This window comes from Heterodontus francisci, chromosome 12, assembly GCF_036365525.1.
Source record: "Heterodontus francisci isolate sHetFra1 chromosome 12, sHetFra1.hap1, whole genome shotgun sequence".
Lineage (NCBI taxonomy): Eukaryota > Metazoa > Chordata > Chondrichthyes > Heterodontiformes > Heterodontidae > Heterodontus > Heterodontus francisci.
Window position 1 is genome coordinate 99,696,430 of NC_090382.1, and position 27,620 is coordinate 99,724,049.

Below are 27,620 nucleotides of genomic sequence, written 5' to 3' on the forward strand. Positions count from 1 at the left end.
ATTACATAGCGCCTTTAATGTAGCACAATGTCCCAAAGCACTTCACAAAATCGTTATCAAACAAAATTAGACCCCGAGCTACATAGGCAATATTAGGAGAGGTCACCAAAAGCTTGGTCAAAGAGGTAAATTTTAAGGAGTGTCTTAAAGGAAGAGAGAGAATTAGAGAGATGGAGAGCTTTAAGGAGAGAATGCCAGAGCTTCGGTCCTAGGTAGTTCAAGGCTCAGCCATCAATGGAGGCTAGTATTGGAGGAGTGCAGAGATCTAAGAGGGTTGTAGGGCTGGAGGAGGTTACAGAGGTAGGGAGAGGTGAAGCCAGGGAGGGATTTAACATAAGAACATAAAAAAATAAGAGCAGGAGTAGGCCATTCAGCCCTTCAAGTCTGCTCCACCATTTAAACCATCATGGCTGATCTACTTCAACTATACCTTATCACATTATAGCCATAACCCTTGATTCCCTTAGTGTCTAAAGGTCTATTGATCTCTGACTTGAATATACTCGATCTCTGAGCATCCATAGCTCTCTTTGGGTAGAGAATTCCAAAGCTTCGCAACCCTTTGAGTGAAGAAATATCTCCTCATCTCAGCCCTAAATGGCCAATCCCTGAGACTGTGACCTCTAGTTGTCGACTTCTCAGCCATAGGAAATGTCACGGATGTGATAAATGGACACTTGGATAATAATGATCTGATTGGACATAGTCAACATGGATTTATGAATGAGAAATCATGTTTGACGAATCTGTTGCAGTTTTTTGAGAATGTTACTAACAGAATTGATAAAGAGGAGTCAGTGGACATGGTATACTTGGATTTTCAGAAGTCTTTTGATAAAGACCCCCACAGGAGGTTGGTTAGCAAAATTAAAGCACATGGGATAGGAGGTAATATACTGGCATGGATTAAGGATTGGTTAACAGACAGAAAACAGAAAGTAGGAATAAACAGGTCATTCTCACGTTGGCAGGCTGTGACTAGGGAGTTACAGCAAGGATCAATACCTGGGCCCCAGCTGTTCACAATATATATCAATGATTTGGATGTGGGGACCAAATGTAGTATTTCCAAGTTCGCGGATGACACAAAACTAGGTGGGAATGTGTGTTGTGAGGAAAATGCAAAGAAGCTTCAAGGGGATTTGGACAGACTTACTGAGTGGTCAAGAATGTGGCAGATGGAATATAATGTGGAAAGATGTGAGGTTATCCATTTTGTTAGGAGGAATAGATGTGCAGAGTATTTCTTAAATGGTAAGAGATTAGAAAGTGTAGATGTACAAAGGGACCTGGGTGTCCTCATCAATAAGTCACTGAAAGCTAACATGCAGGTGCAACAAGCAATTAAGAAGGATAAGAAGGTATGTTAGCATTTATCACAAGAGTATTTAAGTACAGGAGTAGTGAAATCTTGCTTCAATTGTATAGAACCTTGGTGAGACCGCACCTGGAGTATTGTGTGCAGTTTTGGTCCCCTTGCCTTAGGATGGATATTATTGCCATAGATGGAGTGTAATGGAGGTTCACCAGGCTTGTTACCAGGATGGTGGACTGTCCTATGAAGAGAGATTGGGGAAACTGGGCCTGAAGTCTCTAGAGGTTCGAAGAATGAGAGGTGATCTCATTGAAACCTACAAAATACTTAAAAGGATAGACAGGGTAGATGCAATTAAGATGTTTCCCTTGGTTGGGGAATCTAGAACCAGGGGACACAATTTCAAAATAAGGGGAATGCCAGTTAGGACAGAGATTCAGAGAAATTTCTTTATTCAAAGAGTTGTGAATCTTTGGAATTTTCTACCCCAGAGGGCTGTGGAAGCTCAGTCATTGAGTATGTTTAAAGTAGAGATTGCCAGGTTTCTAAATACCAATGACATAAAGGGATAAGGGAATAGTGTGGGAAAAAGACATTGAAGTGGATGATCAGCCAAGATCGTATTGAATGGTGGAGCAGGCTCGATGGGCTGAATGGCCTACTCCTGCTCCTATGTTCCTAGATCACTTCTCATCCTTCTAAACTCCAGGGATATAGGCCTAGTCTACTCAATTTTTCCTCATAGGACAATTGCCTCATCACAGGAATCAATCAACCTTTGTTGCACTCCTTCCAAGGCAAGTATACCTTTCCTTAGGCAAGGAGATCAAAACTGTACACAGTACTTCATGTGTGGTCTCACCAAGACCCTATACAATTGCAGCAAGGCTTCTTTACTCTTATATTGTAGTCTCTTTGTAATAAAGACTAACAAATCATTTGCTATCCTAACTAATTACCTGCATATTAACTTTCTGTGATTTGTGTACAAGGACACTCAGATCCCTCAGAATACTAACATTACCCAATCTCTCACCAGTCATAAAATATTCTGGTTTTATATTTTTCCAAAGTGGATAACTTCACATTTCTCCACCTTTCTCCACATTATATTCCATCTGCCATGTTCTTGCCCACTCAATTAACCTGCACAAATCCTTTTGAGGTCTCTTCATGTCCTGCTCACAGCTTACTTTCCCACCTAAATTTATATTGTCAGCAAACTTGGAAGAATCACACTTGTTCCCCTCATTTAAATCATTGATATAGATTGTAACTCGCTGAGGTCCTTATGGTACCCACCAGTCACAGCTTGCTAACCCCAAAATGACCTCTTTGTTCCTGCTCTGTCTTATGTTCTGTAAAACAATCCTCAATCCATGCCAATATATTACCCCATCTTATGGACCCTAATTTTGTATAACCTTATTGAATGCTTTTTGAAAATCCAAATGCACTACATCCACCCTATTAGCTACATCCTCAAAAAACACAATTTTACCTTTCATAAATCCATCTTGAATCTGCCCAGTCATATTATTAATTTTTGAGTGCCCTATTATCAAGTCCCTAATAATAAATTCTCGCACTTTCACCAATACTGATGTCAGGCTAACTGGCCTATAGATCCCTGTTTTCTCTCTCCCTCTTTTCTTGAGCAGCGGGGATACATTTGCTACTAACCAATCCACAGAGACAATTCTAGAGAATACTGGAAGATCAAAACACATGCATCCACTATCTCTATAGCCACCTCTTTTCAAACTCTCGCATGGAGGCCATCATTCCAGGGGATTTGTCGACTTTTAGTCCTAATAATTTCTCCAGTACCATTTCTTTACTAATACTAATATCCTGAAGCCCCTCATTTTCACTAGACTCTTGATTCCCCTTTATTTCCGGAATGTTTATTGTGTCTTTTATTGTGAAAACAGATGCAAAGTATTTGTTTAATGCCTCTGCCATTTCCTTAAGCCCCATTATAATTTTTCCTGTCTCTGCCTCTAAGGGTCCCATGTTTACTCTTGCTTTATACATTCCTATAAAAGCTTTTACAATGTTTTTGTGTCTCCAGCCAGTTTACTCTCATTTCCTATTTTCTCCTTCTCTATCAGTTACTTAGTCATGCTTTGCCAAATTTTAAAATCTTCCCAATCCTCAGGCTTACTATTCTTTTTGGTAACATTATAAGCATCTTCTGTTAATCTAATACTATCTTTAACTTCCTTTGTTAGTCACTGTTGAACCACTTTTCCTGTGGGTTTTTATTCCTTAAGGGAATGTACAATCATTGCAAATTTTGAATTAATTCTTTAAATGTTTGAAAACAAAGATGAGAATTTAAAAATTGAGCCATTGCCAGAAGGGGAGCCAATGTAGGTCAGCAAGTACAGGGGTAATGGGTGAGTGGAACTTGCTTCAAATTGGAATAAGAGCAGCAGAGTTTTGGATGAGCTCAATTCCACTGAGGGTGCAAAGTGGGAGGGCGACTAGGAAAGCGCAGGAGTATTCGAGTCTAGAGACAATAAAGGCATAGATGAATGTTTCAGTAGCAGATGAGCTCGGGTAGGGCAGATTTGGATGTTATTACAGAAGTGGAATTAGGCAGTTTGGTGATAGAGAGGATATAGTGTTGGAAGCTCGGGTCAGGGCAAATAGGATGCCAAGATGTGAAAACATTGGAGAGAGTGCTGGAAAGATACACAAGAATGGTTCCAGGGATGAGGAGCTTCAGTTATGAAGATATATTGGAGAGGTTGGGACTGTTTTCCTTAGAGAAGAGAAGGCTGAGAGGTGATTTGATAGAGGCATTCAAAATCATGAGGGGTATGGGCAGAGTAGATAGAGAGAAACTGTTCCTACTCATGAAAGAATCGAGAACGAGAGAGCACAGATTTAAAGTAATTGGCAAAAGAAACATGAGGAATAGCATTTTCTGGCAGAGAGTGGTTAAGGTCTGGAATGCACTGCTTGGGAGTGCTTGAGAGGCATTTAAAAGGGAATTAGACTGTTATCCGAAAAGGAAGAATGTGCAGGGCTACGGGGAGAAGGTGGGAGGATGGCACTAGGTGAATGGCTCATTCAAAGAGCTGGTGCAGACATGACAGGCCAAATGGCCTCCTTCTGTGCTGTAATAATTCTGTGATTCTGTGAAGATTGCAAACAATCAGGCTCAGCCTCACACAGTGGACAAGGAGAGGGATGCAGTTGGTGGACAGGGAACGGAGTTTCTGTCAAGTCTCGCCAATATTTAATTCAAAATTTCTACTCATCCAATACTGAATGTCGAACAAGCAATGTGACAAATCAGGGGCAGTGCAGGGATTGCGAGAGGTGGTTGTAAGGTAGAGCTGAGTGTCATCAGCACAGTTGTGGAACCCAATTTTTGGGGGGGATAATGCTGGGGAGGGGTAGTTAGCAGATGAGAAATAGGAGGAGGCCAAGGATAGATTCTTGAGGGACACCAGAGGTAACAATGTGATAGTGGTAAGACACTATATAAGTCCAAACAGATAGTATTACCCGTAAAGCCATATCTGTTTGAAATGTCACGATTTTTCAAAAAGTAATTTTTTTCAAGACATCTATTACAAATAAAACTGGTTAGGCAATCCAAACCTAATTTACTGCATAATTGCAATGTTTAATCAAGCTGACCTGATGTTGGTAGTTTTATTTATCCCCACCATCATCTTACCATAAATGATGCTTTCATCTGATTTTGAGGCTGCCTCCAGATAACAAACACTGTGACTGTTGACATCAGCAGGACAGGCACCAAGCAACCAAGGCTCCCTGTCTCTGCTGCTACGATAGATTCCAGCCCATATGTGGTCATTCCACATAGAATGCAAATTAAGATGACTGAACAGGAGAGAAATAAAAGTCAAAGTAAGGCCCTCATTATGATACATAATGATTTAGTAATAAGTTACTAAGGGTTTAATTTCCTCTATGTGTTTATTTTGAATGCATTCATTGCACTAAAGTAGAACATGCAGGGATTTAATGTGAACATATTAACTGTGTGCTAGAAATAGTGCACAGCGGAAATTAATCCCCTTAATGTAACACTGTTAAAAAAATGACGACTTTTTATTTAAACATTTGAACTTCGCACGAAACGGAGTGGGTGAGCAGCTAAAATGTAGCAGGTCCAATTCCTGTTCCATTCCCCTCAATCTCTGCTGTTAATAGCACTGGAGTTAGTGGCGGACAAGGCGTCTGGCAGACCTGGGGGGGGGGCGGGGGGATCCTCGTGCCTAAATGCTAATCAGGTCCCTGAGCCGATGATAGGGCCTCGATGCCACTGTAGCTGGTGCATGAGTGGGAAAGACTTAAGTCAGAGCCTCATACGTACATGCAAATTGGGATCCCGTCATCATACGAACATACGAATTAGGAGCAGGAGTAGGCCACGCAGCCCCTTGAGCCTACTCTCCGCCATTCAACAAGATCATGCCTGATATGATTGCAACTTCAACTCCACATTCCTGCCTACCCCAATAACCTTTCACCCCTTTGCTTATCAAGAATCTATCCACCTCTGCCTTAAAAATATTCAAAGACTCTGCTTCCACCGCCTTTTGAGGAAGAGAGTTCCAAAGACTCACAACCCTCTGATAAAAAAAAATTGTCTTCATCTGTCTTAAATGGGCGACCCTTTATTTTTAAACAGTGGCCCCCAGCTCTAGATTCCCCTGCAAGAGGAAACACCCTTTCCATATCCACCCTGTCAAGACCCCTCAGAATCTTATATGTTTCAATCAAGTCGCCGCTTACTGTTCTAAACTCCAGCAGATACAAGCCTAGCCTGTCCGACATTTCCTCATAAGACAGCCTGCCCATTCCAGGTATTAGTCTAGTTCTCTGAACTGCTTCCAAAGCATTTACATCCTTCCTTAAATAAGGAGAGCAATACCATACACAGTCATCCCGGATTTGTGGGGCCAGGAGGAGCAGCTGTGATATGTAAGAACTCATAACATTGCCCAAGTTGTGTATTGCATTGCTCATTATGCCTTTTGAATCAATTATTTAGTGGCTCTTATTCTTTCAAATGCTTTTTGAATACTCACCTATTAGTCCTACACAACATGTCACAATATTTGATGACTGCCGTGTGGGGAATTGAAGAGGAATTACCAATGAACTAAAACTGAAACCTCCCTTATGGGCCTCTGTAGTCGGTCGACCTTGCTTCTCTTCAATCATTTCCACATCGACATTATTACTAAAATCTGGTTGGTACCTAATTGCATAAACAAAACATTTTTTATTTGTAAATGAAATCTTTGTCCATACAACATATGGATTGATCTCACATCTACCTAGAAACAGAACTCTTACCTCAAAATAATAACACATATTGCCACCAATGTATAGGCCAGAAGTGTTCCAATGGACATCATGTCAACCAATGTCTTCAGGTCAAAAAGGCATGCCATTATAGCTAAAAAGATAAGCAAATAGTAATTGCAAAATAATTCCTGTTTAGCACTTGGTTTAAATAACATACCTTGAATATATGTAAGAAATTGGAGAACAATTTTCTCTCTCTGAATTCTTTTTTTATCATTCATTCATGGAATGTGGGCATTGCTGGCTAGGCCAGCATTTATTACCCACCTCTAATTGCCCTTGAAAAGGTGCTGGTGAGCTGCCTTAAACTTCCTCAATATTTAAGAAAATAAGAAAGTTTAGAACAAGAAAAGACCATTCAGCCCATCAAGTCTACTCCATTCAGAGTCCATATGTGACTATTTCATCAAATGGTTCCTCCTATCTGCTATCAATCCCTACTTTATGGAACTCTGAGATTGTTTTCCTATTTCCACTGAAATAAGTTCAAGCAATACTAGAATAGTTAGGATTTTGCCCCCAAACCCCGCCTCGCCACCTCCTGTTCCTATCATGTGTCCCTACCTAAAAACTGCAAATGCACAGAACGAAGACAGCATTAGGCTCTTCTGTGCTGGCCTCCCCCACCCACTCTCAAAACTACCAACACTAGCTGTGTCGATTCATACTTGAATAATGACAACTTGGATGAGGTACTGGAGGACTGGTAATCTCTATGGAGGCAAACATCAGAATCAATCAGTGCCATCAATGGAAGAATATGAATCACATATTTTTTCAGGGTTAACTGTTAGCTTCTACTTGGACTTTGCCCAGCAACTATAATATGTGACAACTACACAATGCTGGTAGCACAACATTGGAAATATTCTCTTTCATATACAGAATTAACAATATTAAATAACAGTATAGATTGAAAAAATATTAAACGCCAAGTAATAGTACATTACATTTTGATCATTTGAAAATCTGTTCATCCAATAGTCCTTGGAAATATTCACCCAAATAAGATTTAAAAAAAACCTCTTACCAGAAATACTTCCTGCAATCGTCGTGGCAAAAACTGGAGTCTGACGCTTACTTAATCTTGCTAAAACATCAAACAGTAAACCATCCCTTGCCATAGCAAACAGAATGCGGGGTAAAGGGAACATGGAGCCCAGAAGGCTGTGGAGAAAGAAATCAGAATTAAAACCAAAATCAAAACTAAAAGCAAAATGAGAGACGGATAAATAGCGCTCACTGAATTTCTTGCCGGTCAAGTATTTAAGTACACACAATAGAATAGGGTGACACTGATGGACGAATGGAGAATACTGCATAGGAAGCTGTTGAATACAATGCTTATTCTATGAATAAGGAGCTTCAGAGAGCATGGTCTGCAATTTTCCTGTTTGTGCACAAAGATAAATTGTAAATTCACTTGCTTTATAATTACAGTTTGATGAATAAAGCTTTCCTTTAACCTTCTACACAGAGGGAAATATAATCTCTTAATCGACTTCACCTCCATGTGTCGGTAAGCAACAAATCTCACTAAAAGAATGCATCACCCTTTTTGAATTAAAGTCTACATTGAAGGAAGGACCAACTACTTCTATGCAAAAAGCACATTTATGATATTAACAAGCAATTAACAAGTTTTTTTTCCCTCTCCCTGCAGTACATACATGTCAGCACTTTATAAGCATGGTGAAGTAAATTTTAAGATGATAATAATGCAGTTTTGAGGGAATTATAGGAAAGGACTGTCTTGCCTGCTTACATGCTTCACACTTTTTGCAATGGTTTACACTGAGGACAAATTGGTCTAAATGTATTTTAGCACAATTTATATGTCTAATATAGAAAGTACAGTAATAAATGCATTTCTTGAATATATCATGCAATAAACAACATGCTCTATTAATGCATTTGAAGGACAGGAGCCTTGCTGTGTCAAAAAATGCTGGTTGAAACTGACAATTGCATTGAATTGAGTAGCTAATTCTATCTTCTTCATACAATACCTTGTTGAAAGTGCACACAGAGAGCCTACAGCCACGAAATATTTAGCAGCACCCCATTCAACATACTCAAAGGCCCCAGGGAGTGGGCTTTTATTATCAAGGAGATAGTAAGGCATCATAAGTGTAAGTGCAGCAGAAACCCCAAAGTAGGCCAAGAAGCAAATGAGCAGAGATGCTATAATCCCAACTGGGATGGACTTCTGAGGATTTTTCACCTCCTCACCTGGGGAAACAGTAAAACAAAAGAATCAGTGTGAGGTAGCTTGAGATCTCTTTTAGTTCTTTTGAACATCCTTTCTCCTTCACAAATATGTCCCTAAAAAATAAAGGAGCTGTCAATGGGCGGCACTGTGATCCCAAGCTTAAGCAACAAAAGGCAGATCCACAGACTACGATTACAAACACCCAGTACTGTGCTCACAAAGATTTTATCATGGGCGACAAACATGATAATTGTATTTCTTTTCTAATACGATCATCATAGAAAAATAACACTCTTAAAATGATGCCACATCAACAGTGAAAGGATCCAAACACATGGTAAGTGAGGCGGGGTTGCCGGGGCCAGTCCAGAAGGCCTCAGCGACAGGGGGGGGGGGGAGGGGGGTGGCGGGCAGAGGGGTAGTCTTGCAGTCCAGGGGGAGGGGGATCCTGGGGGATGAAATGGTTCCCAGTGGGGGTACTCCATGGGCCACAAATTGCCCACAGAGGTGGGTCCGCCCTCCAAGCTCGCAGGGAGGGGACCTCATTTTACAAGGCGTCCTCTCCACATGGCAGAGGCCTCCCCCCACCCCGCCACTGGTAAGATCCCAGCGCCAACGGGAAGAGGCCCTTAATTATTAATAGGCCACTTAAGGGCCTCAACTGGCCTCTGTGCGGGAAGGCCATTGTCGGCCTATCCCACCCCCAGGAAGATCGCTTGGCAACAGGCCCTCCACCCTGCTGCTCCCACCCCAGCCACCTGTCGTGATAGTCCATGCGTCCGATCCCGCCTCGGGCGGGAGGGTCCTGTAATATCTAGCCCTATGTGAGAGGCTATAAGCAGAGGTCCAATTAAAGACCAAGCATCAACTTGCAGAGAGAAGAATAAAATCTGACTGGTGGCCATTTGCTGGGTTGTCCTTGTGTATCACTAACAGTCAGTGAAGAGAAACATCGATGGTGGAGCATGTTTCGTAACCTGCGCTGTGAACCAGAAGGAATTTATCAGAGATGAACATAAGGAAAGTGGACTAAAAACAAATAAAAATGAAATAAAAACAAAAAACAAAGTCAATTCATAGCAGGCTTGTGGGCCCCTTTGTCAACACTGTTAACATACTGTAATTTGCTCTTTAACAATTTTTTTTTTATTAATTTGCAGTATGTGGGCATCGTTGGCAAGGCCAGCATTTATTGTCTACCCCTAATTGCCCTCGAGACAACTGAGTGGCTTGCTAGACCATTTCAGAGGGCAATTAAGAGCCAACCACATTGCTGTGGGTCTGGGGTCACTTATAGGTCAGTCCCTGTAAGGACAACAGAGTTCCTTCCATAAAGGACATTAGTGAACCAGATGGGTTTTTATGACAATCCTGTAGTTTCATGATCACTATTACTGAGACTAGCTTTTTATTCCAGATTTATTTAATTAACTGAATTTAAATTTCTCAGCTACCATTGTGGGATCTTAACTCATGTTCTTGGATCATTATTCCAGGCCTCTAGATTACTTAAGCAACTTAAGGAACTTAAGCAAGCAGTCAGGAGGGCTAAAAGGGGTCATGAAAAGTCATTGGCAAACAGGATTAAGGAAAATCCCAAGGCTTTTTATACGTATATATAGAGCAAGAGGGTAACCAGGGAAAGGTTGGCCAACTCAAGGACAGAGGAGGGAATCTATGTCTGGAGCCAGAGGAAATGGGAGAGGTACTAAATGAGTACTTTGCATCAGTATTCACCAAAGAGAAGGACTTGGTGGATGATGAGTCCAGGGAAGGGAGTATAGATAGTCTCGGTCATGTCGTTATCAAAAAGGAGGTGGTGTTGGGCGTCTTGCAAAGCATTAAGGTAGACAAGTCCCCAGGGCCTGATGGGATCTACCCCAGAATACTGAGGGAGGCAAGGGAAGAAATTGCTGGGGCCTTGACAGAAATCTTTGCATCCTCATTGCCTACAGGTGAGGTCCCAGAGGACTGGAGAATAGCCAATGTTGTTCCTTTGTTTAAGAAGGGTAGCAAGGATAATCCAGGAAATTATAGGCTGGTGAGCCTTACGTCAGTGGTAGGGAAATTATTAGAGAGGATTCTTCGGGACAGGATTTACTCGCATTTGGAAACAAACAAACTTATTAGCGAGAGGCAGCATGGTTTGGTGAAGGGGAGGTCGTGTCTCACTAATTTGATTGAGTTTTTTTGTGGAAGTGACAAAGATGATTGATGAAGGAAGGGCAGTGGATGTTGTCTATATGGACTTCAGTAAAGCCTTTAACAAGGTCCCTCAAGGCAGACTGGTGCAAAAGGTGAAGTCACACGGGATCAGAGGTGAGCTGGCAAGATGGATACAGAAGTGGCTCGGTCATAGAAGACAGAGGGTAGCAGTGGAAGGGTGCTTTTCTGAATGGAGGGATGTGACTAGTGGTGTTCCGCAGGGATCAGTGCTGGGACCTTTGCTGTTTGTAGTATATATAAATGATTTGGAGGAAAATGTAGCTGGTCTGATTAGTAAGTTTGCGGATGACACATAGGTTGGTGGAGTTGCAGATAGTGATGAGGATTGTCAGAGGATACAGCAGGATATAGATCGGTTGAAAACTTGGGCAGAGAAATGGCAGATGGAGTTTAATCCGGACAAATGTGAGGTAATGCATTTTGGAAGGTCTAATGCAGGTGGGAAGTATACAGTAAAGGGCAGAACCCTTAGGAGTATTGACAGGCAGAGAGATCTGGGCATACAGGTCTACAGGTCACTGAAAGTGGCAACGCAGGTGGATAAGGTAGTCAAGAAGGCATACGGCATGCTTGCCTTCATCGGTATGGGCATAGAGTATAAAAATTGGCAAGTCATGCTGCAGCTGTACAGAACTTTAGTTAGGCCACACTTAGAATATAGCGTGCAATTCTGGTCGCCACACTACCAGAAGGACGTGGAGGCTTTGGAGAGGGTACAGAAGAGGTTTACCAGGATGTTGCCTGGTCTGGAGGGCATTAGCTATGAGGAGAGGTTGGATAAACTCGGATTGTTTTCACTGGAACGACGGAGGTGGAGGGGTGACATGATAGAGGTTTACAAAGTTATGAGCGGCATGGACAGAGTGGATAGTCAGAAGCTTTTTCCCAGGGTGGAAGAGTCAGTTACTAGGAGACATAGGTTTAAGGTGCGAGGGGCAAAGTTTAGAGGGGATGTGTGAGGCAAGTTCTTTACACAGAGGGTGGTGAGTGCCTGGAACTTGCTGCCGGGGGAGGTGGTGGAAGCAGGTACGATAATGACATTTAAGAGGCATCTTGACAAATACATGAATAGGATGGGAATAGAGGGATACGGTCCCCGGAAGTGCAGAAGGTTTTAGTTTAGGCAGGCATCAAGATCAGCGCAGGCTTGGAGGGCTGAATGGCCTGTTCCTGTGCTGTACTGTTCTTTGTTCTTTGTATGGTAACAACCGATGAAATTAATATTTCCCCTTTTGCATATAGTGTTTTCATGACAGTACATCTTTGGGTCTAGTCCTGTAACATAATCACTATATGAGCATACCTGATGTCCACGCACTGCTTTTACTTCAGATATCTGTCATTTGTGGGTTTTCTGTTTAGCTGCAAAAGAACTTACCTGTTGTTGCAATGCAATCAAACCCTACAAATGCATAGAAACAAGTGGCAGCGCCAGTCAGAGTGCCACTGAATCCATATGGCATAAACCCTCCTGCTCCATAATCACTGGTTATATTTACAGTTGAAGACAGGTTCCTAAAGAATATAAAAGAATATATAAGCATACAATGTAAACTAAGGCAGTCTTTTTCATCATGCTCTCACGTTCTCTCCTGTGACCTGTGCTGTGGTACAGTCCCACAGGTGACAGCAACCCTCCAGTACATCAGCCAAATGGCTATTACTCGGCCGTGAATTTAGACAGTAAATGTCAGAAAGTTTTCCAGCCACAGGCACCACTATGATTGAGCCTGATCCTGTCCTCAACTGAGGTGCACAAGATGTATTTTTACTGAAGAGCATTCTGGAGTAGAATCCCAACCATTCCTTTTCCCACTTCTCGTTATCATTGGGAGACGAAGTCAGATGTAATTCTCCAGCTGCTACCCAAGCTTAGATCAGTGAACCTGGGACCTGGAACCTGCATGTCTCAATTGCACGCAAAGTTCACAGACAAAGTAGTGCCACTTGTGTATGGCAGTGGAGGGCAGCTGACACCTGTAAGTTAGCACTTTCAGAGGGGGAAGCAGCTGAACTGAGCAAAAAAAAGTAACATCAGTTCTGAGCATTATCTTAGAATCACAGAAGAGTACAGCACGGAAGGAAACCATTCAGCCCATCAAGATCGCGTCTTTCGAGGAGCAATCCAGTTACCCCCACTCTCCTGCTCAATCCCCATAATACTGCAAATTTTTCTACTTCAAATAGTTACCTTACATTAATTTTTGCTAATATTTGTGAAAATAATGGCTGCTTATCACGTATTTTTGAACTAATAACAACGTTTCATTCAAGATGGTAGTGATAAAATGCTAGCGTTATGTCCGTAGAGCACCACTCACTTGGATTTTATAGCCTTTACAGGCTGAAAAGATGATCCATTGCTTTGGTACACATTCATACAACACCTTCAATGTCCCATGGACACATACCGTGTTTCTGCAGTGATGTTCAACAGCACTTCGGGAGTAATGTTCCAATTATAAATGTTTCCTTTAATGCAACCTCCAATAATGACAAGCACAAGCACGATGCCATTAATAGTTGTAAAGATTTTATTTACTGTTATTGATTCTTTTGCACCGAACGACAGGAGACCTAAAAAGGAGCGGATGACAAGAACATTACAGTTATCTGTGATAAAAACAAGAAATGCTGGAAGCACTCAGCAGGTCTGGCAGCATCTGTGGAAAGAGAAGCAGAGTTAACGTTTCGGGTTAGTGACCCTTCATCGGAACTCAGCAGAGTTAACGTTTCGGGTCAGTGACCCTTCATCAGAACACAGTTATCTGTGGATGTGGACACTTTGATACATAAAATTACATAATATTTTACAGCACAGAAACAGGCCTTTCGGCCTAACAGGTCTATGCCGGTGTTTATGCTCTACACATACCTCCTCCCACCTTATTTTGTCTCATCCTATCAACAAATCCTTCTATTCCTATCTCCTTCATGTACTTATTTTGTTTCCCCTTAAATGTATCTATGCTATTTCTCTCAACTACTCCATGAAGCATTTGCATCCATCTTCAGCCAGAAGTGCCAACTGGATGATTCATCTCGGCCTCCTCCTGAGGTCCCCAGCATCACAGATGCCAGTCTTCAACCAATCCGATTCAGTCCACATAATATCAAGAAACGACTGAAGGCACTGGATATTGCAAAAGCTATGGGTGCTGACAACATTCCAGCAATAGTACCGAAGACTTCTGCTGCAGAACTAGCTGCTCCCCTAGCTAAGCTGCTCCAGTACAGCTACAACACTGGTATCAACCCAACAATGTGGAAAATTGCCCAGCTATGTTCTGTCCACAAAAAGCAGGACAAGTCCAATCTGGCCAATGACTGCCCCATTAATCTAGTCTCGATTATTAGCAAAGTGATGGAAGGTGTCATCGACAGTGCTATCAAACGCCACTTAAACAGCAACAACCTACTCACTGATATTCAGTTTGGGTTATATTCAGAGGGCCACTCAGCTCCTGACCTCATTACAGCCTTGGTCCAAATATGGACAAAAGAACTGAACTCAAGAGGTGAGATGAGGTGAGAATGATTGCCCTTGACATCAAGGCAGCATTTGACCGAGTGTGGCATCGAGAAGCCCTAGCCAAACTGAAGTCAGTGGGAATCAGGGAAAACTCTCCACTTATTGGAGTCAAACCTAGCACAAAGGAAGATGGTTGTGGTTGATGGAGGCTATCATCTCAGCCCCAGGACATTGCTGCAGGAATTCCTCAGGATAGTGTCCTCGGCTCAATCATTTTCAGCTGCTTCATCAATGACATCATAAGGTCAGAAGTGGGGATGCTCGCTGATGATTGCACATTGTTCATTACCAGTCATAACTCCTCAGATACTGAAGCAGTCCGTGTCCAAATGCAGCAAGACCTGGACAACATTCAGGCTTGGGCTGATAAGTGGCAAGTAACATTGGTGCCACAGAAATGCCAGGTAATGACTATCTTCAACAGCAGAGAATCTAACCAATTTACCTTGACATTCAATGACCAGAAATTGAACTGGAGCAGTCACGTAAATACTGGCTACAAGAGCAGGTCAGAGGCTGGGAACTCTGTGGTGAGTAACCCACGTCCTGTCTCCCTGAAGCCTGTCCACAATCTACAAGGCACAAATCAGGATTGTGATGGAACACTGTCCACTTGCCTGGATGAGTGCGGCTTTCAACAACACTCAAGAAGCTCAACACCATCCAGGACAAAGCAGCCGGCTTGATCGGCACCCCATCCGCCACCTTAAACATTCACTCCCTTCACCACCGCCACACAGTGGCAGCAGTGTCTACCATCTAAAAGATGCACTGCAGCAACTCACGACACCTCCTTCAACAGCACCTTCCAAACCTGCGACCTCTTCCACTGAGAAAGACAAGGGCAGCAAACACATGGAAACACCACCATCTGCAAGTTCCCCTCCAAGCCACACACCATCCTGACTTGGAAATATATCACGATTCCTTCACTGTCATTGGAACAAATTCCTGGAACTCCCTCCTGAACAAATCTGTGTTTGTACCCGCATCAGATGAACTGCAGCGGTTCAAGAATGTAGCTCACCACCACCTTCTCAAGGGCATTTAAGGATGGGCAACAAATACTGGCCTTGCCAGCGATGCCCACATCCCATGAAACAAACATATATAAAAAAAATGTGGTAATGAGTTCCAAATTCTCATCACTCTCTGGGTAAAGAGTGGATGTTATTTATGGATCTTCCATTAGCATTGCTAACAAGAAAGAAAGGACTTGCATTTATACAGCACCTTACACAACCCCAGAACGTCCCAAAGAACTTCACAGCTAATTAAATACTTTTTGCAGTGTAATTGCTCAACTAATCTAAACACAGACCAGTTAGCCTAACATCTGTGCTAAAGAAAACTTTAGGCTTTAATTAAAGATCAAATCGTTATGTATGTAGATAAACAGAAAATAGTTAGAACTAGCCAGCATGGATTTCAAACAAACTGATTGTGCTTGGAAAACCTCAAAGAATTCATTAAGGAGGTAATGGATAGGTTAGACTGGGAAATTGCAGTGTACACAGACTTCAAGAAAGTCTTTGACACGGTACCACACGAGAGCTTACTAGAGAAAATTAAAGGGTAGATTGAAGCAGTGATTGAAGCAGTCTGTTTCCAGTAACTGAGGGGTCCAGAACATAGGGCCATAGGTACAAGGTTCAATGTAAGAGATTTAAAACAGAGGGCAGGAGAAACATCTTTATGCAAAGAGTTGTGAGGTTGCTCCATTCACTTCCAGGGTTAGTGGTTAGGGTAGAAACAACGTCAACATTGAACATCAGATTGAATGCATGTATGAAGGAAAAAGGATCGAAAGGAAATGGGATCTGAGTTAGAATTCTGACACAAACTGGTTGAGTCAAGTTAATCGGTTTCCATGATGGAAGTTCTATGTATTTCTAGAAATATGAAACTGATCACTAAATTGCTCATTTATAAAATGATATTGCAAATTAATATTACCTGCCAACAACATTATCAAACACACAGCAAAGAAATCTGGATATTCGGCCAATCCTGGTACATCCATTCTGACAGTGTTGCTAAGAAAGCCCTCAATGCGTTTACCTAACAGTTCATCAAAGGTACCACTCCAAGCTCTCGCCACACTAGATGTACCTGAAGTGGAGAAAATGGTAAAATGAGACTGGGTAAAATTACTATTTTTCTTTGTCATAAAGTAATTGGGGATAATTTTGACTTTTGCTGATAATGTAAAATGGGTGATTACACATCCCACCTGATTTTTGCCCTCATTGAAGTCAGTATAATGAAAACTGGAAGAGGTGTATAACGGGCAGCTGAATCACTATAGCCTGATGTACACTACCGTCCAAAGGTAAAATTACCCCCATTGGATTTTCCCACAAATATTAATTGGCTTATTAACAACTGTTTAGTTCTTTTGGTCTTTTTGGCACTTTGAGAATATCTTCTGCTTGAAAAGGTCAAGGTTAAAGGTTAAAACTTTTCCTTTACTGTACTTACTGTATTCTCACTTGTAATTTGTTTAAATTTTTTGCTGAACGCCTGCCTGCTCCACAACCATCGACAACAGGGAAATGTTCTTGAAACTTGAAGGTAATGACTCCCTCACACTGTTAAACCTGTTACCTTATCCAAGCAACCATTCATATTTGACCCTGGAATAGTAGGTTTCATGGCAGGAGGCATAGAATATAAAAGTAATAAAACCTGATTAAGACCACAGTTGAAGCATTGTGTGCAGCTTTGGTTCCACCATATAGAAAGGATGTTAGAAAAAATACTAGGCAAACTAATGAGAATGAAAATTCTAACAGGACTTGACAGGGTAGATGCAGGAAGGATGTTCCCGATGGTGGGAGATTCCAGAACCAGGGGTCATAATCTAAGGATACGGGTAAACCATTCAGGACTGAGATGAGGAGAAATGTCTTCACCCAGAGAGTGGTGAGCCTGTGGAATTCGCTACTACAGAAAGCAGTTGAGGCCAAAACATTGTATGTATTCAAGAAGGAGTTAGATAGATCTCTTGGGTTTAAAGGATATGGGGCAAAAGCAGGAACAGGTTACTGAGTTGAATGATCACCCATGATCATAATGAATGGCGCAGCAGGCTCAAAGGGCCGAATGGCCTACTCCTGCTCCTATTTTTCTATGTTTCTATGAAAAGGCTGGCAAGTGCCTGAGCCTGGTCTTAAAAGAAGTGGCTGCAGAGATAGTGGATGCATTGGTTGTAATCTTCCAACATTCCCAAGATTCTGGAAAGATCCCAGCAGATTGCAAAACCACAAATGTAACATCCCTATTCAAGAAATGAGGGAGACAGAAAGCAGGAAACTATAGGCCAGTTAGCCTAACATCCATCACTGGGAAAATGTTGGAATCCTTTATTAAGGAAGTAGTAGCAGGACATTTAGAAAATGCTATCAAGCAGAGTCAACGTGGTTTTAAGAAAGGGAATAAAAACAGAAAGTGCTGGAAAGACTCAGCAGGTCAGACAGCATCTGTGGAGACAGAAGCAGAGTTAACATTTCAGATTAAGATCTGTGACCTTTCATCAGTTCAGGAGGCCCGGCGGAGAAGAGTGATGAACACCCCAGACAGGAAAATAAGGCCAAGATCACATGGGCCATTCAGACAGGCCCTGGCAACGGTGGGGGGTGGGGGGGGTGGGGTGCGGGTGGGTGTATCAGTAAGGGTGCAGGGATTTCCCAGGGGAGTGGTCATCAACATGGCGGGGGAGGGGGGTCCCTGGATTGCCCTCAGAAGAGGAACTCCTCCCTCACCAGACAAGCTTTTTAATTCCAGATTTATCAATTGACCCTGCTAGGAGGCCGCCAGGTTTTACCTGGCATTGTCTCCCTGCGGTGGCAGGCCGCTCTGCTTTCAACTAAATTAAGGTGGAGGCAGTAAGAGACCCTTGTGGCCATTAATTGGCCACTTCAGGGCCTCAATTAGCCTGGGGTGAGAAGGCTGTCCTTGGCCTTCCCTACCCTGGACAAAATTGGAAAGCATCCGGGGAGGCAATGGGCACTCCAGCCCCTGCCTTCCCACGCAATTTTCTGGGTTTCCCCACCTCTGTTCCTGTCCCTAGAGTGTCCATAGAATTCAGCCCTTTAAAGTGTCTGCAAAAGGCTATAGACAGTTTAAGTGAATGGGCAAAAATTTAGCAGATGGAATATAATGTGGGAAAATGTGAGGTTATTCACTTTTGTAAGAAAAAGAGAAAAGCAAAATGTCTACAGAACACTGTGATACAGAGGGATCTGGGTGCCCTCATACATGAAACAGTCAGCATGCAGGTACAGCAGGTAATTAGGAAGACAAATAGAATGCTGACCTTTTTTTACTCATTTGTGGGAGTCTCTGTCTAGGCCAGACTTTATTGAACATCCCTAATTGCCCTTGATCTGAATGACTTACTAGGCCACTTCAAAGCACATTTTAAGAGTCAACCACATTGCTGTCACATGTAGACCAGACAAGGACCATAGAGTTGTACAACATAGAAACAGGCCCTTCAGCCCACCATGTCCATGCCGACCATAATGCCTATCTATACTAATCCCACCTGCCTGCATTAATTCCATATCCCTCGATGTCTTGCTCATTCAAGTACCTGTCCAGATGCCTCTTAAATGTTGCTACTGTTCCTGCCTCCACCACCTCCTCAGGCAGCTCATTTCAGATACCCACTATTCTTTGTGTGAAAAATTTGCCCCTTTGATCCCCTTTAAACCTCCTCCCTCCCACCTTAAATCTATGCCGTCTAGTTTTAGTCACCCCTACCATGGGAAACAGACTCTGGCTATCTACCCTATCTATGCCTCTCATAATTTTATATACCTCTATCATGTCCCCTCTCAGCCTCCTTCGCTCCAGGGAAAACAGACCCAGTCTATCCAATCTCTCTTTATAACTCAAGCCCTCTGAACCAGGCAACATCCTTGTGAATCTTTTCTGCACCGTCTCTAGCTTAATCACATCTTTCCTGTAGTGCGGCGACCAGAACTGCACACAGTACTCTAAATGCGGCCTAACCAACGTTATGTACAACTGTAACATGACGTCCCAACTCTTGTACTCAATGCCTCGGCCGATGAAGGCAAGCATGCCATGCACATGACCACTAGTCACACATCCTGCCCATTACAGTTCCTGTCCATTATCCCTACCTTCTATCAACTACTGCTTAGCAAATTTCCTGACCAGGTCAATAATTTGCCTTCCATGGGCTTCAACTTTAGTTCACAGTCTCCACTACCCTCATACATCCACTTTTTCTGTAGCTACCTCTTTTAAAACCCCAGGATACAGGTCATCTGGGCCGACTTAGGAACTTCTCCAGTATTTCTTTATTAACAAACTAATGTCTTTAAGTTCCTCATTCCTGCAAGGCTCTTGTTTCCCCACTATTTCTGGAATGTTTTTGGTTTCTTCTACTGTAAAGACACATACAAAGCATTTGTTTAATGTCTCTGCCATTTCCTTATTCTCCATTAATTAGTAAACCTGATGGGTTTGTACAACAACTGACAATGGCTTCATGATCACCATTAGACTAGCTTTTTAATTTCCATATTTATTAATTGAATTCAAATGTCATCACCAGCTATGGTGGGATTCATATCCATGTCCCCAAAGCACTAGGCTGGGCTCTAGATTACTAGCCCAGTGATATTACCACTACACCACCACATCCCCACTTGCAAGGGGATGGGGTATAAAAGTAGGGAAGTCTTGCTACAACTGTGCAGAGTGTTAGTGAAATCAAACCTAGATTATTGTGTACAGTTTTGGTCTCCTTATTTAATGAGGGATATACTTGCATTAGCAGAAATTCAGAGAAGATTCATTAGTTTGATTCATGGGATGAAGGGGTTGTTTTATGAGGAAAGGTTGAACAGGTTGAGCCTATACTCAATGAAGTTTAGAAGAATGAGAGGTGATCTTATTGAACCATTTAAGATTCTTAGGGGGCTTGACAGTGTAGATACTGAGAGGATGTTTCATATCATGAGGGAGTCTAGAACTGGGAGCATAATTTCAGAATAAGGGGTCACCCATTGAAGATGGAGATGAGGAGAAATTTCTTCTCTCAGAGGGTTGTGAATCTTTGGAATTCTCTCCCCAGAGAGCTGTGGAGGCTGAGTCATTGAATATATTAAAGGTTGAGTTAGACAGAGTTTTGATCTACAAAGAGTCAAAGATTATGGAGAGCAGGAAGGAAAGTAGAGTTGAGGCCACAATCAGATTAGCTACGATGGCATTTTATTTATTTAGAGATATAGCACTGAAACAGGCCCTTCAGCCCACCGAGTCTGTGCTGACCATCAACCACCCATTTGTACTAATCCTACATTAATCCCATATTCCTATCACATCCCCACCTTCCCTCAATTCCCCTACCACCTACCTATACTAGGGGCAATTTACTTATCAACCTGCAAGTCTTTAGCTGTGGGAGGAAACCGGAGCACCCGGCGGAAACCCACGCAGTCACAGGGCGAACTTGCAAACTCCACACAGGCAGTACCCAGAATCAAACCCAGGTCGCTGGAGCTGTGAGGCTGCGGTGCCAACCACTGTGCCACCCTTGAATGACAGAGCAGGCTCAAGGGGGCTGAATGACCAATTTCTCCTCTTATGTTCTTATGTTGAGGCAATAGAGAATGTTGAGTGCAGATGTACAATTCTGATGTCTTAAAATTTGGAAGTGATGGACAGGATAGATTACAGTTATTTTTGGGGTCTAGAACAAGAGGCTATAGATATGAGATTAAATGTAAGCGATTTATGACAGAGAGCTGGAGGATCTTTTTTCATACAGATGATTGTGATGTTGTGGAATGCACAACCAGAATTAGTGATTGAAACAGAGACTATGCCAATATATAACATAGGTTGGATAAGTAGTTTAAGTAAAATGGAATTAAAGGACATGGGAAAGGGGATGGTCTACATGGGGTTAGGACGAATGGTCACGTGGAGTATATACATCAATATGGACTGGTTGGGCTGAACAATCTGTTTCTGTACTTTAATTTCAATATAATTGTATGTAATTTTGACCGTGACTACTTATCATTGCTGAGCCCACTCCTGTCCTTTCCTAATGTCTGCCATTTTACACGCAGCAGGGATTTCTGGATAGCAACTGAGAGCAGGTATCCTGGCTAATTTTCTCCTCTATAATCCAGAGATGCCGAACTAATGTCAGCCCCTTTACCACTACCCCAGTTGAGGTCAGCTAACTTAATTCTGGCAACCTTCTAGTCAACTTGACTCAGTTGCTCATTGAACAAACTTACTGAATTATCAGAGAAAGTCCAGGAATTGATATTTGTGATGAAAATTCGATCGACACATTGAAATCCAATTTGAATACATATCTGTTTGTTTGCATTCTTCCATCTACAAAAGATGATGGACGCAGAGTAACCAATCCATTTAGGTAGGGTGTCTTCTCCTGGTGCTGATGGTGGAGAAGGCCAATCCTTGACAGGCAGGTTCTGCCACAAGTGCTGCACATGATGCTGCCAAGTGACACTGTAAGTTGTTGTTTTCAGCGTTGGTGCCTGTTGCCAAGCTACTGTAGCCAGTGGTTGTCGTGGTAGTGCACACCAGTCCACAGGATGTGTCACCATTTCTCTCTTTCCCCAGCTAGTGACTCCCAGGAGTGATAGTTGACATTTAGGGCCTTCATGTCAAGCTTGCAAGCATCCTTGAATTGGAGCTTTGGTCGCCGCCCTGGTCATCTGGCCCTGGCTACCTCAACATACAGAAGGTCCTTGGGTATGCGACTGTCTTCAATCCTGCCGACGTGTCCGATCCACCGAAGCTACTTCTGTTTGATTAGCGCCAACACACTTGGGAGCTCTGCCTTTGAGAGGACTGCCACATTTATGATTTTGTCCAGCAGGATATACCCATAATGCGCCACAGACAGTGAAGATGGAAATTATTGAGTTTCATTTCCTGGTAGCTGCAAGTCACCCATGTTTCACAGCCATACAGTGATGTGCTGATGTGATGTGCTGAGAACACAGGCCTTATAAACCATCAGCTTTGTCCTAAGGGTCAGCTTGGTGTTATCCCATTTATGATTCACGAGTATGTCAAAGGTGGTAGCTTCTTTCCCTATGCATGTATCAAGCTCTGTATCAAGGGACATCATTTGTAAAGGCAGAATCCACAGCAAGGATTGGGTTGAGACCTACTCATCTGTCATTGATGCAAAAAATAAAGCCTACATGATTCACAACACAAACCCAACAGTTAATACTGCAACAACTATATCCCCAGGGCCTGACCAGGTGTATCCTAGGATGCTATGGGAAGCAAGGGAGGAGATTGCTGGGGCCCTGGCAGAGATTATTGTATCATCGTTAGCCACGGGTGAGGTACCGGAAGACTGGAGGATAGCTAATGTTGTGCCTTTATTTAAGAAGGGCAGCAGGGATAAACCAGGGAACTACAGGCCGGTGAGCCTTACATCAGTGGTGGGAAAGTTATTGGAAGGGATTCTGAGAGACAGGATTTATATGCATCTGGAAAGGCATGGTCTAATTAGAGATAGTCAGCATGGCTTTGTGCGTGGGAAATCATGTCTCACGAATTTGATTTAGTTTTTCGAGGAGGTGACCAAGAGGATTGACGAGGGCAGGGCGATGGACATTGTCTACATGGACTTTAGCAAGGCCTTTGACAAGGTCCCGCATGGTAGGCTGGTCCAGAAGGTTCGAACACATGGGATCCAGGGTGAGCTAGCAAATTGGATACAAAATTGGCTTGGTGATAGGAGGCAGAGGGTGGTAGTGGAGGGTTGTTTTTCAGATTGGAGGCCGGTGACCAGTGGTGTGTCGCAGGGATCGGTGCTGGGCCCTCTGTTTTTTGTCATATATATTAATGACTAGGATGTGAATGTAAGGGGCATGATTAGTAAGTTTGCAGATGACACCAAAATTGGTGGTATAGTGGACAGTGAAGGAGGTTGTCTGAGGTTACAACAGGATATAGATCAACTGGGAAAGTGGACAAGACAGTGGCAAATGGAATTTAATGCAGACAAGTGTGAAGTGATGCATTTTGGGAAGTTAAACCAGGGCAGGCCATATACAGTGACTGGCAGGGCCCTGGGGAGTGTTGTTGAACAGAGAGACCTTGGGGTGTCAGTACATATTTCTCTGAAAGTGGCAACACAGGTAAACAGGGTGGTGAAGAAGGCGTATGGCATGCTTGCCTTCATCGGCTGAGGCATTGAGTACAAGAGTTGGGACGTCATGTTACAGTTGTACATAACGTTGGTTAGGCTGCATTTGGAGTACTGTGTGCAGTTTTGGTTGCCGCACTGCAGGAAAGGTGTGATTAAGCTAGAGAGGGTGCAGAAAAAATTCACAAGGATGTTGCCTGGTTTGGAGGGCTTGAGTTATAAAGAGAGTTTGGATAGGCTGGGTCTGTTTTCCCTGGAGCGAAGGAGGCTGAGAGGGGACATGATAGAGGTATATAAAATTATGAGAGGCATAGATGGGGTAGATAGCCAGAGTCTGTTTCCCATGGTAGGGGTGACTAAAGCTAGAGGGCATAGATTTAAGGTGAGAGGGAGGAGGTTTAAAGGGGATCAAAGGGGTAAATTTTTCACACAAAGAATAGTGGGTATCTGGAATGAGCTGCCTGAGGAGGTGGTGGAGGCAGGAACAGTAGCGACATTTAAGAGGCATCTGGACAGGTACTTGAATGAGCAAGGCATAGAGGGATATGGAATTAATGCAGGCAGGTGGGATTAGTATAAATAGGCATTATGGTCGGCATGGACGCAGTGGGCTGACGGGCCTGTTTCTATGCTGTACGACTCTATGACTCTATAACTAGAGGGGCATCTCACTTCTTAGCATCACAGGGAACACGTAACTATTTTTACCAGTAAAATGTGTAATAAGAAGCTCAGTTGAGATGGCAGTAAATGGGAATATAATTGTCCTTGGCATCCCTTGGCTCAAGATGGGTATAATAGCCAGGATTCAGGTTTCTAATCACTATTGTGGTCTCCAGTAAAGAGTACATATGTCTGGACATCAGCTGAGAATAGGATCATGTTCATTTATCGTGTTACAGTTTCGGTAGTCGACAGTGCTCCTGTTAGTCAATAAGAGGCATTTTCTGTGGATGACATTAATCCTGTTATTTTGTCCTTTCTGTAAATATGCACAGCTCCATTAATGAAATGCCTCCACCAAGAGCAGACAAGTTCATTTATCACTCAAGGCTGTTGTTACGACCAGGTGAGAAAGGTGTCTAGGGGTCCCTCTTAGCCTTCACCTGGTCTTACCGTAACAGGGTTTAATTTTAACATAGTGATTCCTGACAACGCAGCTGGCCACTGACGTCATCAGGCTGCGCCAAGGTGTGCACTTGCACAGACGGTCTCCTGCTCTCTGCGCGTGCACTGCGTTCCGACTTGCCAGGACTGGTTAGCGCATGCGCCGATGATGTAATCGCGTGACGTGTGCATTTTCGGGCAACGCGCCTGGCCAGCCTCTGCGCATGCGCTTCACGTGTACAGCAATGCAACGCTAACGTATTCACCCATGCCTCAAGCTCCGCCCCCCCCCCCCCTCGCTGCTCTCTCCGGCCACTCCGCTCCCCGTCTTGCTGCTCTCTCCAGCCACTCCTCTCTTTTGGCCGCTCCACTCTCCCCCGCACCCCCCCCCACCCCCACCCTGTCCCGGCTTGCTCGCTCGCTCCCTCCCCGGCCCGCTCCACTCCCCTCACTCCCCCACAACCCCCACCCCCGGTCCCCGGCCCGCTGCCATCACCCCCCCCCCCCCCGGCCCACTCCGCTCCCCTCCACCCCCCCCGTCCCCCCGTCCCTGGCCCACTCGCTCGCTTTCTCCCTCCCGCCATTGTGTGCTGCCATGTGTTTAGGTCGGGTTGCCTTCATATGATTATTTGAGCAGCACCATTTTTAGTCCTGGCAGCTGCCTGAAGTCGCAGACTGTGACGTTTAAGTGGCACATGCTGAATTTGCACATGTGCCACTGTAGCGCCTCCTATGGTAGTATTGTCAGCAAACGCAGCCTAATTTTAAACACACCATGTTTTTTAGCTCCCCCTTGGTGAATCCTTGTTTACCAATTATAAGGCAAAGAGACCAGCACAGACAGGCTTTCTTAGGTTTAAAGATGAAAAGTTGAAATTTATTGAACTTAAACTTAAACTTAAACTCTAATTTGGTTAGTGCCTATGGATACACGATGCGCCCATGCTAGCATGCACATGCGATACATACATGCAAATAGAGACAGAAAAGAGAAGAAAAATAAAGTGGAAAAGTTTGAAGCAATATCTGAAGATTTTTTCTTACGGTTATTTGATTGAAGGTAGATCTTGCTTTTCATTGGGCCCCAGTATTATTCTTAAATCTTGTTCGCTGTAGGAGGCTTTTCTCTCTTGGGGTTCATGTGTCTTCAGTAAGAAAGAGATGGGAGCAGACAGGAGAAATCTTCTCAGTCCAGGAGCAAACAGACACTCTGCGTTCAAATTCTCTGCGGCCACTTCAAAAGAAAACCCTGGAACAGCCAGTTAGTCATGTGACCAGCTGGTCTAACCAGTCCTGGCCCTTGTGGATTGTATCCTCCTTAGCAGGTCCTGGAATGCACATCCTCACCTTCAATGTCTGTTAGTATGTAAATGTTTTTTTCCAGCCACGGTTGATCTGTTTAATAAGTCATTTCCTCGCTCCAACAACAGTTAACAACCAATGTTCATGACAAAATTAATGTGCCTCATTCTTGGCAGGTGGGGGCCTAGCATGACACTGTCAAGCAAGGTAATGGTTTACTACATTGACACTCCAACACACTACTTATAGAACTACCAACACAAAATTCTATGAACTTTGTTTAATTACATTAATAGTTAAGGTACCATATTGCTACTGTGATTACAACATGAGGATTATATAGGCTGATACTTGCCAATAAGATATGAGAGAATTAGATTCCAACCAGTAATGAAAGCCAAAAATTCTCCAATGGTTACGTAGCTGTAGAGATAAGCCGATCCAGTCTTTGGTACCCTTGCACCAAACTCTGCATAGCACAGACCTGCCAACACTGATGCAAGTGCAGCAATTAGGAAGGAGATTACAATGCTGGGCCCAGACTCTGCTTTGGCAACTTCTCCTGCCAACACATATACACCAGCACCCAGAGTGCTGCCAATGCCCAGGGCAATGAGGTCAATGGTCGATAAACAACGACAGAGATTGGTCTCTTGAATGTTGTCCGCTGTGACTATTTTTCTCCGAATAAGGCATTGAGCAAATGATTGGACCGGACCACAGGAAATCATCTTGGTGAAAAAACAACACAGAAAGGAAGAATTATGAAGCAAGCAAAGACTAAGGCATGATACTTGCATCTGCTGTAAAACAGCAGACAAAGTTAGTTATGTGCTACTTTCTGACAACTGAGTGAGGATACAACATATTTGGTTTAGCTTTAAAGATATTAAAATATTAGGAAACCACTGCTTTTTTGCTGATAAGTCATTTAATCAATTATAAGATATCATAACCTTTTTCACAGTTCCACAATATTTTACTTGTTACAAAATGGCTATCTTATTCTTTGGCTTTGAAATTATGACATGGAATCCAAAGTGTAACTGCTTGACGCATTAATCTGAAATTCCTCTTGTTACTATTTTAACCTATTTATTTTAAACAGGTTAACACCTCTATTTAAGTAGCAAAAGAGAAGATTTAAAGAATGTTGTGTGTTTGTATGTTAGAACATCTTGGCATCATAATTTCAGGGTCATAATGTATTGGGTTTTCTTGACGAGCACAAAAACACGTGGGCCTATAGTGAAAAATAGGCTTGTAGGGATGTTCCCTGATTTATGCTCCTATCTGCTTTTTTCCTTTAAAAAATTGCACAAAGTTGAAAGAAAGAAAATTTCCCTATTTAAATCTATCATCATTTTATATTGTC

General features: G+C 43.0%; 1 protein-coding gene across 1 annotated transcript in view; it reads right to left on the reverse strand.

Moving 5' to 3' along the window:
• Positions 1 to 26,976, reverse strand: part of LOC137375717 (cationic amino acid transporter 2-like) — a 31,579-nt gene extending 4,603 nt beyond the window's left edge. The window contains exons 1-9 of the mRNA XM_068043101.1: positions 26,601 to 26,976; positions 16,603 to 16,758; positions 13,526 to 13,691; positions 12,493 to 12,629; positions 8,686 to 8,908; positions 7,707 to 7,843; positions 6,665 to 6,767; positions 6,394 to 6,566; positions 5,013 to 5,179 (exon numbers count right to left, since the gene is read on the reverse strand). Coding sequence (XP_067899202.1) covers positions 5,013 to 5,179; positions 6,394 to 6,566; positions 6,665 to 6,767; positions 7,707 to 7,843; positions 8,686 to 8,908; positions 12,493 to 12,629; positions 13,526 to 13,691; positions 16,603 to 16,758; positions 26,601 to 26,976 — 1,638 coding nt within the window. The remainder of the gene's footprint in view (positions 1 to 5,012; positions 5,180 to 6,393; positions 6,567 to 6,664; positions 6,768 to 7,706; positions 7,844 to 8,685; positions 8,909 to 12,492; positions 12,630 to 13,525; positions 13,692 to 16,602; positions 16,759 to 26,600) is intronic.
• Between the last annotated feature and the right edge of the window lie 644 nt (positions 26,977 to 27,620).